The 16,837-nt window shown below is 39.1% G+C and overlaps 1 protein-coding gene across 1 annotated transcript in view; it reads left to right on the top strand.

Moving 5' to 3' along the window:
- The window catches only part of HTT (huntingtin), a gene marked incomplete at its 5' end in the record, with an annotated part of 74,525 nt that extends 58,645 nt beyond the window's left edge, over positions 1 to 15,880 (top strand). The window contains 15 exons of the mRNA XM_010150936.1: positions 1,079 to 1,205; positions 2,057 to 2,157; positions 4,342 to 4,496; positions 4,873 to 5,012; positions 5,183 to 5,265; positions 6,754 to 6,884; positions 7,063 to 7,192; positions 8,023 to 8,178; positions 10,700 to 10,890; positions 11,437 to 11,551; positions 11,761 to 11,974; positions 12,159 to 12,264; positions 13,637 to 13,799; positions 14,436 to 14,596; positions 15,515 to 15,880. Coding sequence (XP_010149238.1) covers positions 1,079 to 1,205; positions 2,057 to 2,157; positions 4,342 to 4,496; positions 4,873 to 5,012; positions 5,183 to 5,265; positions 6,754 to 6,884; positions 7,063 to 7,192; positions 8,023 to 8,178; positions 10,700 to 10,890; positions 11,437 to 11,551; positions 11,761 to 11,974; positions 12,159 to 12,264; positions 13,637 to 13,799; positions 14,436 to 14,596; positions 15,515 to 15,728 — 2,187 coding nt within the window. The remainder of the gene's footprint in view (positions 1 to 1,078; positions 1,206 to 2,056; positions 2,158 to 4,341; positions 4,497 to 4,872; positions 5,013 to 5,182; positions 5,266 to 6,753; positions 6,885 to 7,062; positions 7,193 to 8,022; positions 8,179 to 10,699; positions 10,891 to 11,436; positions 11,552 to 11,760; positions 11,975 to 12,158; positions 12,265 to 13,636; positions 13,800 to 14,435; positions 14,597 to 15,514) is intronic.
- Between the last annotated feature and the right edge of the window lie 957 nt (positions 15,881 to 16,837).

The raw sequence follows: 16,837 nt of genomic DNA, 5'->3' as shown, positions 1-16,837 counted from the left end.
CTTACCCTAGAATGAGTGCAAAATCTACACTGCTACCTTGTTTGACACCTGAATTGACAGTAATTTTTCTGTTGTGCTAAGTACCACAGTGGTGCGAAGGTGTCTGAACTAACTGGGGTATTTGTGTCTGGTACCACAGCATGGTATGCCATGCGGGTACTTTTGGGTTGTATGTTACTGTTCTTTCCTAACTCATCTTGGATCCTGTGGACAAGGTATTTCAAGCTTTTGGCCACCCTAACATGGATTTAAGAACACCTCATGATTATCTCCACGTATTGTTAGTACTGTGAAAGGTCTTTGTTTTGGTGAACTTGAAAACCATTATCAAAAACATTTCTAGATGCTTATTAGGTAGAGCAAAAGGAGTTTCCTGATACATGCAAATCCGTTTCTCAGCACTCTAATTTTGAGGGCATGTCAAAAGATACTGATTTTCTACATTGAGACTTTTTTGCCCACTCTCAGATGTCTTTGTTTTTTCAGCCATCAATAGTATGTGAACTATTTTCCCTGAGTTAACTAACCTTCAGTAGCATTTCTGCACAATCTAGGAGTCACCTGGCACTTAAATTCTAAGCTGAAATATGTAACAGGAACTTAATTGATTTCATGTCCAAACTTGGAGTATTTAATTCATAATGAGAAATATAAAAAAAACCAAAACCTAATACTGCTGTGTTAGATTGTTAATGTTTCTCAAAGTTTTGTTTTGGGTTTTTTTTGTTTTGTTTTGGAGAATTACTTTATTTACTGATGCCTCATTGCTTTAGAATGGGGCATGTATGTTTATAGCTGTCATAGAATCATAGAATGGTTAGGGTTGGAAGGGACCTTAAAGATCATCTAGTTCCAACCCCCCTGCCATGGGCAGGGACATCTTCCACTAGACCAGGTTGCTCAAAGCCTCATCCAGCCTGGCCTTGAACACTTCCAGGGATGGGACATCCACAGCTTCTCTGGGCAACCTGTTCCAGTGCCTCACCACCCTCTCCGTGAAGAATTTCTTCCTGATATGTAATCTAGGCATGTTGATGCTATTTCTGTTTCGGATAAGTAACTTCTTACGTTTCTTCAGGTCTGGAAATTAGGCTGGTCACCAAAGCCTGCAGGTGACTTTGGCACAGTTTTTCCTGAAATCCCAGTAGAATTTCTTCAAGAAAAAGAAATCTTTAAGGAGTTCATCTATCGCATTAATACTCTGGGTATGTGTATTCTTTTTAGTCATGCATAGTATAGAAATAGAATTTAGTGCCACGCTCAATATTTTAAATGAGATGCTGTCACTTTATTGCTTCTGGATATGTCGAGGTTTACTGAATGAGAGCAGTGGGGCTTAAGAATTCAGGACTTCTAAAACAGAATCTGACACTGTCAAGGGTAATGATCAAGCTTTCCATATACTTTATGGAATTTTTTTTTCCCTCTTTCTTGACCTACAAGTTAATATTTGACTGACTTGTGCTATATCACTGATTTCTGTTTGATCACTATAATGCTTAAGACTACATTGTTATTTTTAATTCTTTAGATATAATTATTATAAACTGCAGAGTATTATTCAGGAATCCTCTGCAATCTTTTAGAGGTAAAAATCTGATAGGAAAACCTTTGAGAAGTGCTTGAATTTTAATAGCCTGCCTATTTCTAGGTAATTCAATCATTTTACTTTAAGGGCATGAAGATTTCTTGGATCATCAGCCCATTATCACAGGAAAGAAGGGAGAATACCACAGTTTTCTGAATGATGTTCTGTCTTGTGTAAACATGATAGACCTCAATTCTTCAAAAATTAGACAATTATAATATTTAAATGTATGCAGTAAACATCCCCAACAGGACCACTGATACAGTAATGTTCAGCACCCTTCTGAAGGGTTTATCACTTTCTGAAATAGAGCAGTTTAAATGTAAACTGCAGTAATTACAAAAAATGCTGAATTGAATGTGAAATGGTATGAAATGAAAAATGGTGCATCCTTTCCAGAGATTTAATGTCTTTCCATGCTCAAGTTTGTATTAAGACATAAGTGGCTATCCCTGAGTGTTTCCATAGGATGGATCAGCCGTACTCAGTTTGAAGAGACTTGGGCTACTTTGCTTGGTGTGCTTGTGACTCAGCCTATTGTAATGGACCAAGAGGAGAACCAGCAGGAGGTAATGTCATTCATTGAGGTTTTTAAAATAAATTTTAATTAAAGTAAGAAAAATATTTCTATTAATAAACCTGTAAAGCAGAAAAGTAGTGACTAAAACTAAGAAATTATTGCTGGTGTGGGGTTTTTTTGTCTTCATATCCCTGTGATTTCAGACACATCCATCTTCTGTCTTAAAGCTTCTGGGTGTGTGTAAATAGTATGGAAAAATTGTTGTGAAGCTGTTTCAACTTCATATTAGTGTGTCACTCAACATACACAATTCAGAGTTTGCTGAATTAGATGTTTGGCTTTAGGCACAATAGGAACTTGGAGAGAAACACTAAGAGAGAATTGTGCCTTTAGGAAATATACTAGTTCAGTGTAACTAGGATGTATTACTGCAATTACCTGTGCTATAATCAAACTTCAAGGGGAGTTGCTTTGGTAAGATTGTTTTTGCAAGATTCTTGACTAGAAATGGATCGAGCTGGAGATGCATGCCCATGTCTCTTTTTCCCAGCTATAGACCCCATATTGGGCATTTAACTTGGGTGCCTCAGGTAAGTGTTCAGAATTTAGTGGAGGGCATTTGGGGATCAGAGACGAGAAAATTTATCTATACCAAACACAAAATGAGAGTGAACTTAGCTATCGTGGAGGAGATTTTCCTTCTTCAGATGCCTTTGCCTGCTAGCAAACTGAATTTACAAAGTTCTAGCTCTTTGACCTGAAAGGTTGTTTTCTAGACTCATGTAGTGTTCACTCCTGAACTGTGAACGGACCTGATAATAGGTGCAGAGCCTAAAGCATTGTGAAGAATTCAGAAGGTAGATGCCTACGAATAGTAGATCCTGGATAGCAGACAAAGGGGTTTGGGGTTTGGTTTTTTTTGTCTCGCTTCCTAGGTGTCAAACTCAAAGAACAGCATCATCATCCTTCTTCCCTAGGTTAGCATATTCTGTTAGCTAGGCTGACTTGGAGACTTGTGCAGCCTGCAGCATTTTTTACTTACTCTTTTCTACTTAATGGCCATGTTGGCAACTGAGCCTTTAGTAGTTCCTTTTCTGTCACCTAGAGAGTGACTCTTATTTGTAGAACAGGAGTAACACTGCTCCTTTACTTTCCAAGGAAAAATATATTCAAACTGCAGCCATTCTGAGCACTATTATAAATATTAGTCTTTTATGAAATAAAAATACAAGATTCTGTAAAAAAAAGTTGAATATTTGTTACCATGTTAGATTTTCTGAAAAGGTTCAGACTCTTGTGGTTTGATACCTTCAGGAAGGAACCAGAATCTATACAACCAAAGCAAAACCAGAAGCATCCTGCCACTTCCAAAAGCATGATTTAGTCAAAGTACTGATGATAAACAGTTCTGAGCAAAAAAAAAAAAGGTTAAATGTACTGCAAAGGTTCTTGCTACCTTCAACACAGGGAGGATGAGTTACAATCCATTGTGTCAGAAGTTGATTTTAAAAGCTTTGGTTTTTTTAAAGGGAAAGAAACCGAGTGCTACAGTGGTGATTTACAGTGGCAAAGTACTTGATGCAGCGTGTGTAGTTTGAAATGCATCTATTGGGGAAAACTGGAAGTGCCTCATGTATGAATAATCGGTTGAGTTTAACCATATATTTTAAGAAAGTTGTGTTAGTTTTGTCACACTTCTGCAGTGGTGCTAAGTACTGAATGTGTAGCATCTTGGTTTAGAAGAAACACTGGGTGCATTGGATAATGATGCCCAGAAAAATGCTGCTGAAAATTCATGAGGTTGAGTTTTGTTCCTAAAGGGGCAGTTAGTAAAAAAACAGTTACCAGGGATCCCTCTCTGAAGAGGTCTTAACCTGTTGAAACACAGCATCAGATAACTAAGGGGTAGATGCAAACAACAGAACTAAACACTTGAAAAGCTCTGAAATGGACTTCTTGAGGTTTTAATGCTGTTGGGATAAGAGAGGATGGCTGAGATAAGAGATCTCTGCTGTTGGGATAAAAGGGGATAAGATCCGAATGGCTGATGACATGGAAGGATGTGTTGCTGCTACAGCCATTTTAGACATTAATTATGTCAACTAGATTTCTGAGTAAGAGTAAATCTAAATGTCAGGATTATTAATGATAATTTAGTGGAAGGTGACAAGCTATAATATTCAGGACTTTCAGGATTCCTTTTTTTATTTTACAATTCAAATTTATTCTACAGGAAGATACAGAGAGGACCCAAATTAATGTTCTTGCAGTACAAGCCATAACTTCCTTGGTGCTGAGCGCAATGACAATACCTGTTGCAGGCAACCCAGCCGTTAGCTGTTTGGAACAGCAGCCCCGCAACAAAGCTTTAAAAGCTCTGGACACAAGGTATTTTTTTTACTTGCACTAAAATGCCTGAGAGTTCTACTTGTGATTAACACATACATACAGTTGTGTAATCTAGCTGTAGCCAAAATGTACACAGACCATATTTTCTAAGCAAGAGTGAATACAGATATTTATGTGCATGGAGTTGGCGTCACAAACCTGAGTTAAAAGGCAGTGTATGAAAGAAATAGTATCTTACTAAAATCTAGTAAATAGCTTGCAGAATGTATTTTTCAACATTTTTCAGTTTTAGCATCCCTGATAATGAAAAAAGCATAGACACATAACGCTGTAGAATAAGCTAGTCAGACTTGCATGAAAAGGTTAAAGGAAAAACCTACTTAAATTGATTTTTCTTTTTGGGGGGGGCTTTCAGGTTTGGGAGGAAGCTAAGTGTGATCAGGGGAATTGTTGAACAGGAAATCCAAGCGATGGTATCTAAGAGAGATAACATTGCTACACATCACTTGTACCAAGCGTGGGACCCTGTTCCATCGCTTTCTCCTGTTACTACAGGTAAGTGTCTGTGTGGTGCGGGGAGAAGGGGAGAGTGAATTTCTCTTACACTTAAAAAGTAGAAAACATGCTCTCAGGAATTTATTTGATATCCTCTTTGCAGGAAATTAAGCCATTTTCACATCTACTTTGTTATCCATCTTTTAAAATTGCCTTCTGTTTTGTTATAGGTGCTCTTATCAGCCATGAAAAACTCTTACTGCAGATCAATACTGAACGAGAAATAGGAGATATGGATTATAAACTGGGACAGGTTTGTTAAAGTTTTAACTTCAAACTTGACTTTAATTACATCTCTTCCAGTCTGATAATTCAGTTAAGGTGTAGCTTAACATCAAATGTAAACAAAAAGCCCTGAGTGATGCAGGGTAGATCAAAACTGGGTGACTCCCATGAGAGGTGGGAAAGCTGGCTGAGGGAATTTTAGCACTTGTGTGGGGCCTACTTATGAGCCAGCTGTTGAGTTGTACTGTTCAGCCTTGTGTGTTAAAGAACCCCTGTAGTGGTAGCTTCCATTTCACCTATTGAATATTAATTTGCTATTGCATGCTTGCAGTAGTCCTTAGGAAATGAAAAATCAGTAGACATGAAATAAGTAAAGTTGTTTTAATTTTAAGTAAACTCAGTGTAGGGACGTAAATATCACTGGATGATGTTAGTTGGAAAACTAGCATTACACACAGTGAATAAAAAAAACAAGTCCTTATCCACTTAACTTATATCCTTGAAAAATTAATCTTAAATACACATCTCAGATAACATTTTTCATGAGGAATCTTTTGCGTAGGGTGGACTAAATGATCACTTGTCTGTCTCTAGGTGTCTGTATGTTCTCTGAGATTCTAAATGGCTTGAACATTCAGTGATTAGCAAGTTTACAGACACTATATGTTATTTATAAAAACTGTTAACTGTATAACAATGGTAGTCATTAGACATCCTGCTTGAAAAAGTAAATGTGTGTATATTTTTGCTTAACATGAAAAAGAATTCTATATAGAGGTGAATTTTTGTCTAGGAAAGAAGTCTTGAGCTATGTAAGATAAGTAACTTTTGAGGAAAAATGTAGTATCTGTATTGAAACACAGGAAGTGCTGATTTTGTTATGGATTCTTCAGATAACTTATGAAATGCCATCAGCAGGTCTTACTGTTCAGAAAATTTAATTTTATAAAGAAAAGTTAAAGAAGAACTAAGAAGTTTTCTTCTTTATAGACAATTATTCACCTTGCCTCAGTCAAAGGACTTGAAATCTTACTCTTGTCTGGTTTCAGAAGAAAGATTATGTTGCAATCAGATAGGCCAAGTTATGGTTTGACAATATTCAAGAATGTGTTTTCCACTGAACTGCAGTCATTACAGTTGTTTTCTGAATTATTTTCTTGCTTGATAGGAATTGTAAATATGTCTACTTTTGCTTTAGATTTTAGAACTGGTATGTTGACTTTGGGTTGATGCATGCACATTGTTAGTGCGTGCTTATGGGTTGTAGCCAGATGCTACTTTCAGCATTGCCTCTGTTGCTGTACTAAGCATGCAGTGCTGCTGTTTTTGCTGGGCCATAAATGTTGTCGGGGGTTAAAAAAAAATTGTCATGTGCAGTTCATGTAAAAGGTATTTGAACTAGTGTTGCCTGTCATTTAAATGAAAAATGTATTGGACTTCAGATTTTCTAATCTGACTGCGAGGATGTTAATTTTGTGCTGTTTTTCTATTTCTTTTTGTGTGTGTGTGTTGCAAGGTCTCCATACACTCTATATGGTTAGGAAATAATATCACTCCATTGAGAGAAGAAGAGTGGGGTGAGGATGAAGAAGATGAAAATGACATACCTGCTCCTTCCTCACCACCAACCTCTCCTATTAACACCAGGTGTCTTAACTGTTTCTTGTTTCTCCCTTGACTTACTGATAAGCTCTTCCCTTCATGCTGACTTCAGTAAGATGGGTTTATATATGGGATGCTGTTAAATAACTCTGTTATTTAAAATCAAGTAATTTAGCAGGGCTTAAGAATAGCCATTTTACCACTTGCTTATTGTGCCTTTCAGGAAACACCGGGCTGGTGTAGACATACATTCTTGTTCTCAGTTTTTGCTTGAACTGTATAGTCAGTGGATATTGCCATCAAACCCCAGCAAGAGAACGCCAGTCATCTTGATCAGCGAAGTGGTGCGATCAGTAAGTCTAAACTATTGCTCAAAGTCATACCTGAGTACATGTTACCAAATGTTCAGAGCTAAGCAGCATTTGTAAAACATATTTTAGTATGTGGGAGCCACTGATTTTTCTTGGCAGTGCTATTATATGGGCAGTGCAGAAATACAACGAGCAGCTATACCATTATACTGACAGTGTATAGGCATTGAATTCAGTTCAACGAGCAGCTATACCATTATACTGTTTGACAGTGTATAAGCATTGAATTCAGTTTTCTGCTACTACATTACAAACATTTTATTGTCAACTTAATGATAGACAGTATTTTGACTACTTCCTAAAAGTAGATTTCAGGGTTTTGCTTATCCTCTCCCTTTGTAAGAAAAGGGAGATGGAACAACATTGTGTATGAGTGTTAAACTGACTGTTGAAGTGTAGAAGTGAAACTAAAGACCATAGGTGTGAAATGTGTTTTGATAGTCATTATTCTTTACCATAGAAGACTTAAAATGAAACTATGCTTGCCAGAGGGTATGTATTGTGTGTTTGGGAGGGGTCAGTGCATTGTAAATGGCAATGTTTGTTCATTTTCCAGAATTAACTTCCCATAGTGGATTTGGTTTTGTATATCTTTTGGGGGAAAAGAGGACCATTTGGAGGTAATTGTTGTCTGAGAGGTATGGTGGAGTTGATTCTGGACAACTCACGTGTCTGCAGTAACTATTGTTAATGTTGACTACATTTAATAGGCCAATTGAGAAATCTTTTGCTGAGAATTATAACTAAGAGAGAGACAGTTTTTGGCTGTCTGCTAATGGGCTCTTTTATGTTCAATTTTAATTTGTGTACAGCTTCTGGCAGTATCAGACTTATTTACAGAAAGGAATCAGTTTGAGATGATGTATACAACACTGACAGAACTGCGAAAGGTGCATCCATCAGAAGATGAGATTCTTGTACAGTATTTGATACCAGCCACGTGTAAAGCTGCTGCTGTTCTCGGAATGGTAAGAAATTCTCATGGAAGTTTATTGCAAAGTCATGAGTGTCTAGGTTAACTCGGCCTTAGCTTCTGCTGCCAAAAACTCATGTGCTTGGTAAGAGTGGTTGGTCTCCAAGAAAACCCTTGAGCTGATCTGCAGGCCTGTAAGAATATCTTCTGGGCTTTCAGGGTTTGCAGACATCATCTCCAGTTGCCCCATATTCAAACAACTGTGTTGTTTGGCTTGGGTTTTTGAGTCTTGAGCTTCCTTTATCTTACTCAGTTGAATGTTACCTTTGCCCTGGACTCATTTGTTACATTTCAGGACAGAAATGAGGACTGTGGAACAGCTATTGCTAGATTTGTGTTACGGGTGAATGGCTTTAATCTCACAGAGGCTGGGGCAGTGCCTGTGATGACTACATAGCCTGATAGTCAGGTATCCCTTGTCTTTCCCTCACTCTTCCCTCCATTGCCTTGTTCTACATTTAGGAAGGAACACTATTAATGCAAGTTATTTAATGGTATGTGTTGATGTCTTTAAATCTGGAGACCAGAGAGCAGTAGTATTTTCCAACGGACAATGGAGTGGGATTATTCAGGAAAAAAATTACAAATCCTTTTGGAAGAACCATTTCTAGAAACTGTTTGGCACTAATGTAAAACTATATGGGTAATAGCGATAAGAAACTTTGGGACTTATGGGATAGGGCTTCCAGTAGCTATTGTATTGCAACTGAGCAAGGGAAGGCTATGAAAGTGATGCCAAACGTGCAGAAGCAGTTTTTAGAGATCAGCTTGTTCTGATTAGGCTGTAATTTCCCACTCAGTGAACTAGTAACACCTTCTCACAAGTGAACAGCTGCATATAACAGGTTAGTGGGAGGAGGAAAAAAAGGTTGATTCTGTCAAGAGTTGCTTGTTGTCCTCTGCTCATTTACGTAGAAAATACACTTAAAAAGAGCAATTGGAGAGCACACACTGTGAACTGGCCTGTATCTTAGATACTTGATGAATACAGGGATAAAGTAAAACAAATAATACTAAATAACTTAAAATAGATTGCAAGAAAAAAAGACTTTCCAAATTCAATAGTTGAGAATAGATTTTGCTTATTCCAGTTAGTTGTTGTACTTTGATAATGGAGTGAAGTATCTGATACCAACTTAATGTTTCAAGACTAAACATAGAATCATTTAGATTGCAGAAGACCCTTAAGATTATAGAGGCCAACTGTTAGGTCAACACTGTCGTGTCTATCACTAAACCATGTCCCTAAGCACCAAATCTACACGTCTTTTAAATTCCTCCAGGGATGGTGACTCAACCACTTCCCCTAGACAGGCTGTTACAGTGCCTGACAGCCCTTTCACTGAAGAAATTGGTCCTCAGATCCAATCTAAACCTCCCCTGGTGCAACTTGAGGCCATTTCCTCTTATCCTGTCACTTAAGAGAAGAGCTGGACCTCCACCTTGCTACAACCTCTTTTCAGGCAGCTGTAGAGAATGATAAGGTCTCCCCTGAGCCTCCTCTTCTCTAAGCTAAACACCCCCAGCTCCCTCAGCTGCTCCTCATGGGGCTTGTGCTCCAGACCCTTCCCCAGTGTCCCAAAGCTGAACCCAGGATGCGAGGTGCGGCCTCACCGGTGCCCAGTACAGGGGGACAATGCCTGCCCTGTGCCTGCTGACCACACTGTGCCTGATGCAGGCCAGGATGCCACTGGCCTTTTTGGCCACCTGGGCACACTGCTGGCTCATGTTCATCCGGCTGTTGACCAACACCCCCAGGTCTTTTCCTGCCAGGCTCCTTTCCAGCCGCTCGTCCCCAAGCCTGTAGCGTTGCAGGGGGATGTTGTGACACAAGTGCAGGAGCCGGCACTTGGCCCTGTTGAACCTCACACAGTGGCCATGGCCCATCGATCCAGCCTGTCCAGATCCCTCTGCAGAGCTTTCCCACCCTCAGGCAGATCAACACTCCCGCCCAGCTTGGTGTTGTCTGCAAACTCACTGAGGGTGTGCTCGATCCTCTCGTGCAGGTCATGGGAGTAATGGAGAGAAAGATGTGTAGGTCTGAGTGCGAGTGGTCTCTGAGAAGAAGCAAATGGAACGCTGTACTGTTAGTTGAGCAGATGGCAGAGTGTTCTTTTGTATGCAGACTACAGGCATCTACCAGTTTCGGACAGGAGCATACTTCGTGGTTAACTGAGAGGCCAGACAGTCGCAACCGTCCAAGTCCTGTATGTAGAGGATTCTCAGTAACACCTCTTATCTATGGAACTAATGCTTGTCTTTGGTTTTTTGGCTTTAAATCATGAGAACTTTATACAGGTAAAACAAAGTAACATCAGTTTACTAGGTAATCTGCAAGTCATCTCTTACCTGATTAATACAATCCACTGATGCCGATTCAAAGTAGTTTTAAGCCAGGCTCTGGTTCGTGCCATATTTTCTGCTTTTTAATTTGTTCCAAGTATTTCCAAATGACAGGAGTCACCAGTATCAAACCAGTGTTGACTTCTAATGAATACCTATGTTGGATGCACTAGGATAAAGCTGTGGCTGAGCCTGTAAGTCGACTGCTGGAATCAACCCTCAGAAGCACCCATATGCCAAGTCGGATTGGAGCTCTGCATGGAATTCTATATATCCTTGAGTGCGACTTGCTTGATGAGACAGCGAAGCAACTCATTCCTATTATCAGCGAGTATCTGCTCTCCAACTTGAGAGGAGTAGCACAGTAAGACTCTCCCCCGCTTTCCACCCTCCCTGCAAATGTGTGTTGCTGTTTATGGTTTGCTGATGGCAGTATGTCTTAGAGCAGGCTGTTGTATCAAGCAGGTTTTGGCATTTTCATTGAAATCTTACAAATGCAGCTTATCAGCTAATTCTAGGTTTGATTTACATAAGCAAAAAGATATTTGTGGGTGAGAAAACTTTGATAGCTCAGACTTTGTCTCTTTCGTAAATTGTGTTCCCTACATCTTATTTTTTTATCAAAAGGCCTACTCTGAGACTTGCAGGATCAGTCATGAAGTTTACTTCTCCTAAACAAGTCAGGCAGTGGTAGCTTGTAATTATACTGCTGAAAAGTTTCTTGTGTTTTACTGGATTTCCATGATAACCAGTGCTCTCAAGGCATCTTGGTGATACCTTGTGATTTTTAAATTTTGCATAAATTTAATATGAAAAATACTTATGTTTCTAAGGATTGTTTGGGTTGTCTCTGTTTGTGACCTAGACAACTTTGATGTAATTGACTGCTGCTGTGTTTGCTTATTTACAGTTGTGTGAATATCCATAACCAACAGCACATCTTGGTAATGTGTGCAGCTGCTTTCTATTTGATAGAGAATTACCCACTTGATGTAGGACCTGAATTCTCTGCAGGAATTATACAGGTATGTTGTGATGCCTGCAGTCACAGGTGGGACAACCACATAGCTGTCTTTAACACTTGGTTACTGTGATGTAGGTATTCCTTTGGGTTTAGTTTCATCAGGTTTTCGTGATACCTGATACAGTTCCATACTGGTTGCAGTGGTATACTGCTAGAAGGTGTGACCTAAATACACCTCAAAACAGGTAGTTTTCTTTCTCTTAATTCCAGATGTGTGGAGTCATGGTGTCTGGAAGTGATGAATCAACGCCATCCATTATTTATCATTGTGTCCTGAGAGGGTTAGAACGATTACTTCTTTCAGAGCAGCTTTCTAGGCTGGATAGCGAATCGCTAGTTAAACTGAGTGTTGACAGAGTGAATGTGCAGAGCCCCCACAGAGCAATGGCAGCACTTGGATTAATGCTGACTTGCATGTACACAGGTATGTACTTTCTTTTGACCTTCGGGCTGAGGGTCTAGCTTACTCACAGTACTAATTGTTCTCATTGACTTTTGTTACCAAGGATAAAAAGGTCTTACAATGATCTTTAAGGTCCCTTCCAACCTAAACGATTCTGTGATTTTTAGCATTCACGGTACACTCGTAACAAATTATTTTGGTTTAGGAAAGGAAAAAATCAGCCCCAGTCGTACCACAGATGCAAATCCTGCTGCTCCCGACAGTGAATCTGTGATCGTCGCTATGGAACGAGTATCTGTCCTTTTTGATAGGTAAGAGGATAAAAAATGTGTAGTGGGACACCCAGGAGTGAAATTATTCTTTTTTTGGCACTTTGTGGTCACTTCTTCTGACTCCATTTGACAGTTCTAGTATTTAGTTAATGATGTATCTCTGCTTACCATTGCTTAACATCGATACTTCTAGTATACACAGTAACACTGATGGAATTGCTGAAGGCAGCACAAATGTACAGGAATGTAAATGGAAAACAGACGTATCCTAACTGATACTGTGTGTGACACAAACCATAGTACTTTATAAATGTATTTCCACCTCCCTTCAGGTCAGACTCTTAAGTGCTTTTCAGGATGTCTCCTGCATCATCAAGGATATAAATCCAGTTTGCAGGAAATTATCTTTCAAACCACTCTAAGAGTTTAAAATCTTCTTCCTTTTCCCCCACCCATGTGTTGCCCTTGCCAAGGCTGTTAAGGAATTGCAGTGGAAGGGTTCAGTAAAACTTCTGTATTCACATGGAACTCATTTAATGGAAATATTTCAAAACCCCTGTTTTGATCTGACAATCTCAAGCTGTCTTAAGTGGGCATAGCATGTTGGATTTTGCGTAGTAGTTTGTGGGATAATGGTTTACGTTTTTTAAAGTCTTCAGTGGTTTTCCCATAAAACTGGATGAGAGTTACACTTGTGCACTCAGCAAGAACAGAACTAGAGCAGTGCGTGAGTGGTTTTGAAAATACCACTCCTAAGAATTAGCAAAACAAATGGCAATACTACAAGCAGAAAATAACTCTTGCAGGGAATAATCACACGATGGTAACTTTATCTTGACACATCAACAGATACAGCCTTTATTAGGATGATTTTTCAATCAGTGTTATTTAAGTAAAATTGTCTTTTAAGTTGGAGTATCTTTTCCCCGCTTTCAGTTGTGCAGCACAACTTGCTTTTCCTGTTCGATATACTGGTCATCCTGGTCTTGAATAAATAATGCCAAGATGTTATGAACTGAGTGTTCTGCTTATAAATGTGGTTTATCCATGATCATAAGGAGTAGTGATCTTCCCATCCTTTTTTGTTCTTTGTAGTTTTCTCAACATTTCTATTACTAAAACTTGTATCTGATGCAATTCCAGAACTTCAGAAAATGTTGACTATTTTAAAAAAATAAAAGGGGGGGGGAAGGTGGGCTGACACCTGTAATGACTTCTGATAGACCTCTTTGAGTAGACTCTTAGAGTAAGATGACATGAAAACTCTGATTTCTTAGCGTTGAAGACCTTTTACTTTCATCTCTAGATACGCAAAAAAAAAAATGTTTTTTATTACCTTGTTCTTTTCCAGTTTAATTGGTATTTCCTGCAATTAATTCATAAACTATGTTCCTTTTACTATTATTTTCAGGATCAGGAAGGGGTTCCCCTTTGAAGCTAGAGTAGTGGCTCGGATCCTTCCACAGTTCCTTGATGATTTTTTCCCTCCACAAGATGTAATGAATAAAGTTATTGGAGAATTTTTATCCAATCAGCAGCCATACCCACAGTTCATGGCAACAGTAGTTTATAAGGTAATGGTTTGAGGTTTTTTTCTTACATGTTTCAGAAGACTTCTAAATAATTGACAGCTCGATCTGAGAGGCAAATACCAATTTTGGAGAGCTAGAATTACCATGTTGCCCAGAAGACAAAGCTCTCAGCGGTACAGTTCAGTCACTGATAATGTGAAAACAAGGGAAAACTAATAGTTGTGATCCTGGTGCTCAGACTTTTCAGATCTCTGGGAGCCAGCCCAGGTCATCTGGCCTTGTGAACCCTACAGTCAAGCCCTTGTAGGTTCAGTTGGGATTCTGGGTGTTTTGCTCTTCTTCACCTACTTGCTGGACTCCTGTATCAGTTGAGAGTGCGTGTGCACACTGTGTTTCTATATAATCTATAAAAATGGAAACACCAAACAAGTCTTGTATTTCCGTATTCTTACTTCAGTTTGGCACAGGTATCGCGAGTTCAGTTGGATCCTGGCTGACTCTTGCAAAATCTCCTTGTCTAGGCATTGTGTTCATTAATTTTTCAGACTGAGTTGTGTCCAGGAATCCAGTGTGTGAACCTCAGAGCTTTGTAGCTGGAGGGAACCTCCACAAGAGGAACTAAACTCTTTTCTCTGCCTATCTATCATGTCTTTATTCCTGTCTAAAATGTTTTTGCAGGTATTCCAGACACTACATAGCACTGGACAGTCCTCAATGGTCCGTGACTGGGTGATGCTGTCTCTCTCTAATTTCACACAAAGAACACCTGTGGCAATGGCAATGTGGAGTCTTTCCTGTTTTTTTGTCAGTGCTTCCACTAGTCAATGGATTTCAGCCATGTATCCTGAAAAAACAGAATGTGTGCATTTCTGTGTAAATAGTGATTCTGTAAAGCACATGGATAACCTCGAACGAGAAGAGTGCAAGTTTAACATGCAAAAAAGGGCAGATTTACCTACAGTTAGTAGTGCTGTATGTCACTGTGCTATTGGTACCTCGGGTTTGAGTAGAAAAAGGAGAACTTCTAAACAGATTATGAGAACCAAGTTATCTAAAATTACTGTTACAAGACCCTTTTCTTTGACTATACAGGTTGATTGGGGAAGTCCTTTACTTTGAAGGACTTTTGGAAATCTTCACCACTTATCTCCTCAGTGACCTTTACAAGTTTTGTTCCATATTCCTCCTGCAAGATAAAATGCATTAAAAAAAAAAAAGAACAAACTCAAAGAAAAATTATCCTCTGCATACAGACTGTATTTTGCAAGTGTCCCCTGGAGGTGCACTGCAGGAGTGGTGAGCTTTGGCAACGGAATGGCATCAGCCAATTAATTTGGAAGCGCCAAAAGATATAGATGGTATCAGTGCTGGGTTTATTGAAAAACAAACAAAAATCCCAAACAGACAGAAAAGTAACCGTTGCATTTCATGACTTGGCAAAAACGGGGCCATATGTCATGTTTGAAACTTCCTAATGACTTAATCTGGCAATGATCTGGCTATCAGCAGTTGTTGCTGTGCTGCTGATTGCACTGTTTCCTCCAGTGGATACAGACAAGTACTCTTAGAGTAAAAATAATTTCTGGGAGTAAGAAATAAGATTTCTGTAGTAGCAATTTAATTGCTACATGACAGTAGTTTGCACTTCAACACTGGTGAACTCAAAATACGCCATTTTGTTGGAGAACTGTGTTTAAACTGTTATACCAAAAGATGAGCACCTTCTCTCCTATTATGACCTTAACTTAACGTTTCAGTCTTCCACATGTTATCAGCAGAATGGGAAAATCGGAGCAAGTGGATGTTAACATCTTCTGTTTGGTGGCCATAGACTTCTACCGACATCAGATAGACGAAGAACTAGATCGGAGGGCCTTTCAGTCTGTGTTTGAGGTGGTAGCATCTCCAGGAACCCCGTATCATCGCTTACTAACTTGTTTGCAAAATGTCCACAAGGTCACGGCATGTTGAACGTCCTGACATGTAATGGAACTGCATGACTAGTGTTGGAATCTGAGTGATGGGGTATGCAAGATCAACAAAGTATCTGGGGTTGCATTTGTGATAAATATGGGCCTGTCAGTTTTCCTTCCAGAATTCATGGACAAGTGCTCTGCAGCACTTGGAATCACCTGAGAAGTCTAGTGTAGTTCTTGTTGACACCAGGCACCTGGGAGTGGAAAGAAGTATGTCAGTGTTTTTCAAGTGGTGCTTGGGACTAACTTGAGACACTTAGTAACTGTAAGTTAGAACAAAGGTTGAGCAGGTACTCCGTGCAAGGTAACTGGCATTATTATTCTTCCTAATGTTCAGCTGAAGCCACTGTGGTGCAGCCGGTAAGAAACTGATGGAAGGACTGTTATTGCGAGCTGCAGTCACTAGAAAACTTCATTTTATGTACCTGTATATACTGTTGTGTAGTACAGAATAGAAATTGTTTCCTAATGTCTCTCCCAAACAAGGAAAAGAGAAAATGGCTTTCATGATTTACACTTCCAGCATGTAATTCATCTCTCTGGACTTTCTGATATCCTGTGGTGTATGTGTTGGTGATACCAGAGATATAGTGCACATACGTAACCACACATTTTTCTTTTTTCTTCTCAGGATTTCAAATTTGAGTACAGTATATCAGTAAAAGAAATTTTAACTTAAATATTTCTATATCATGTACAGTATGTAAAATTGTAAGATGTGTGGTGCATGAGCTGTGCTGTAATTTGAGATGAACAGAAGCCGCGCTACTGAATGTCTTGACATCTGTATTGTCTTCATTACTTTTTTTTCCTTCTGCTTGAATTCATGTTCCTTTTGGAAATCCATCCTAACGTACGAATTGCATCTTGTTTTGCATCTCACTTTTTCTTAAAGTGCTTTAAAACTGGAATATGTTGATTAATTTGTCCTGAGCGACTGTACTAAGGAGGCATTCTTGTGATCCACTTTACTGTAGCTACTTTTGAATTCCTTTATTTTGAGACATAAGGGTAAAAGAGAGGACTAGTTACTCTGGGTCAGCCTTTTGTATACTTAAACTGCTCTTATTTGTTGCACAGTATTTCAAGAGACAACATGGTGCA

This window comes from Eurypyga helias, unplaced genomic scaffold (genome assembly GCF_000690775.1).
Source record: "Eurypyga helias isolate BGI_N326 unplaced genomic scaffold, ASM69077v1 scaffold5594, whole genome shotgun sequence".
NCBI classification, from domain to species: domain Eukaryota; kingdom Metazoa; phylum Chordata; class Aves; order Eurypygiformes; family Eurypygidae; genus Eurypyga; species Eurypyga helias.
This window is presented reverse-complemented; position numbering and strand designations above follow the sequence as displayed.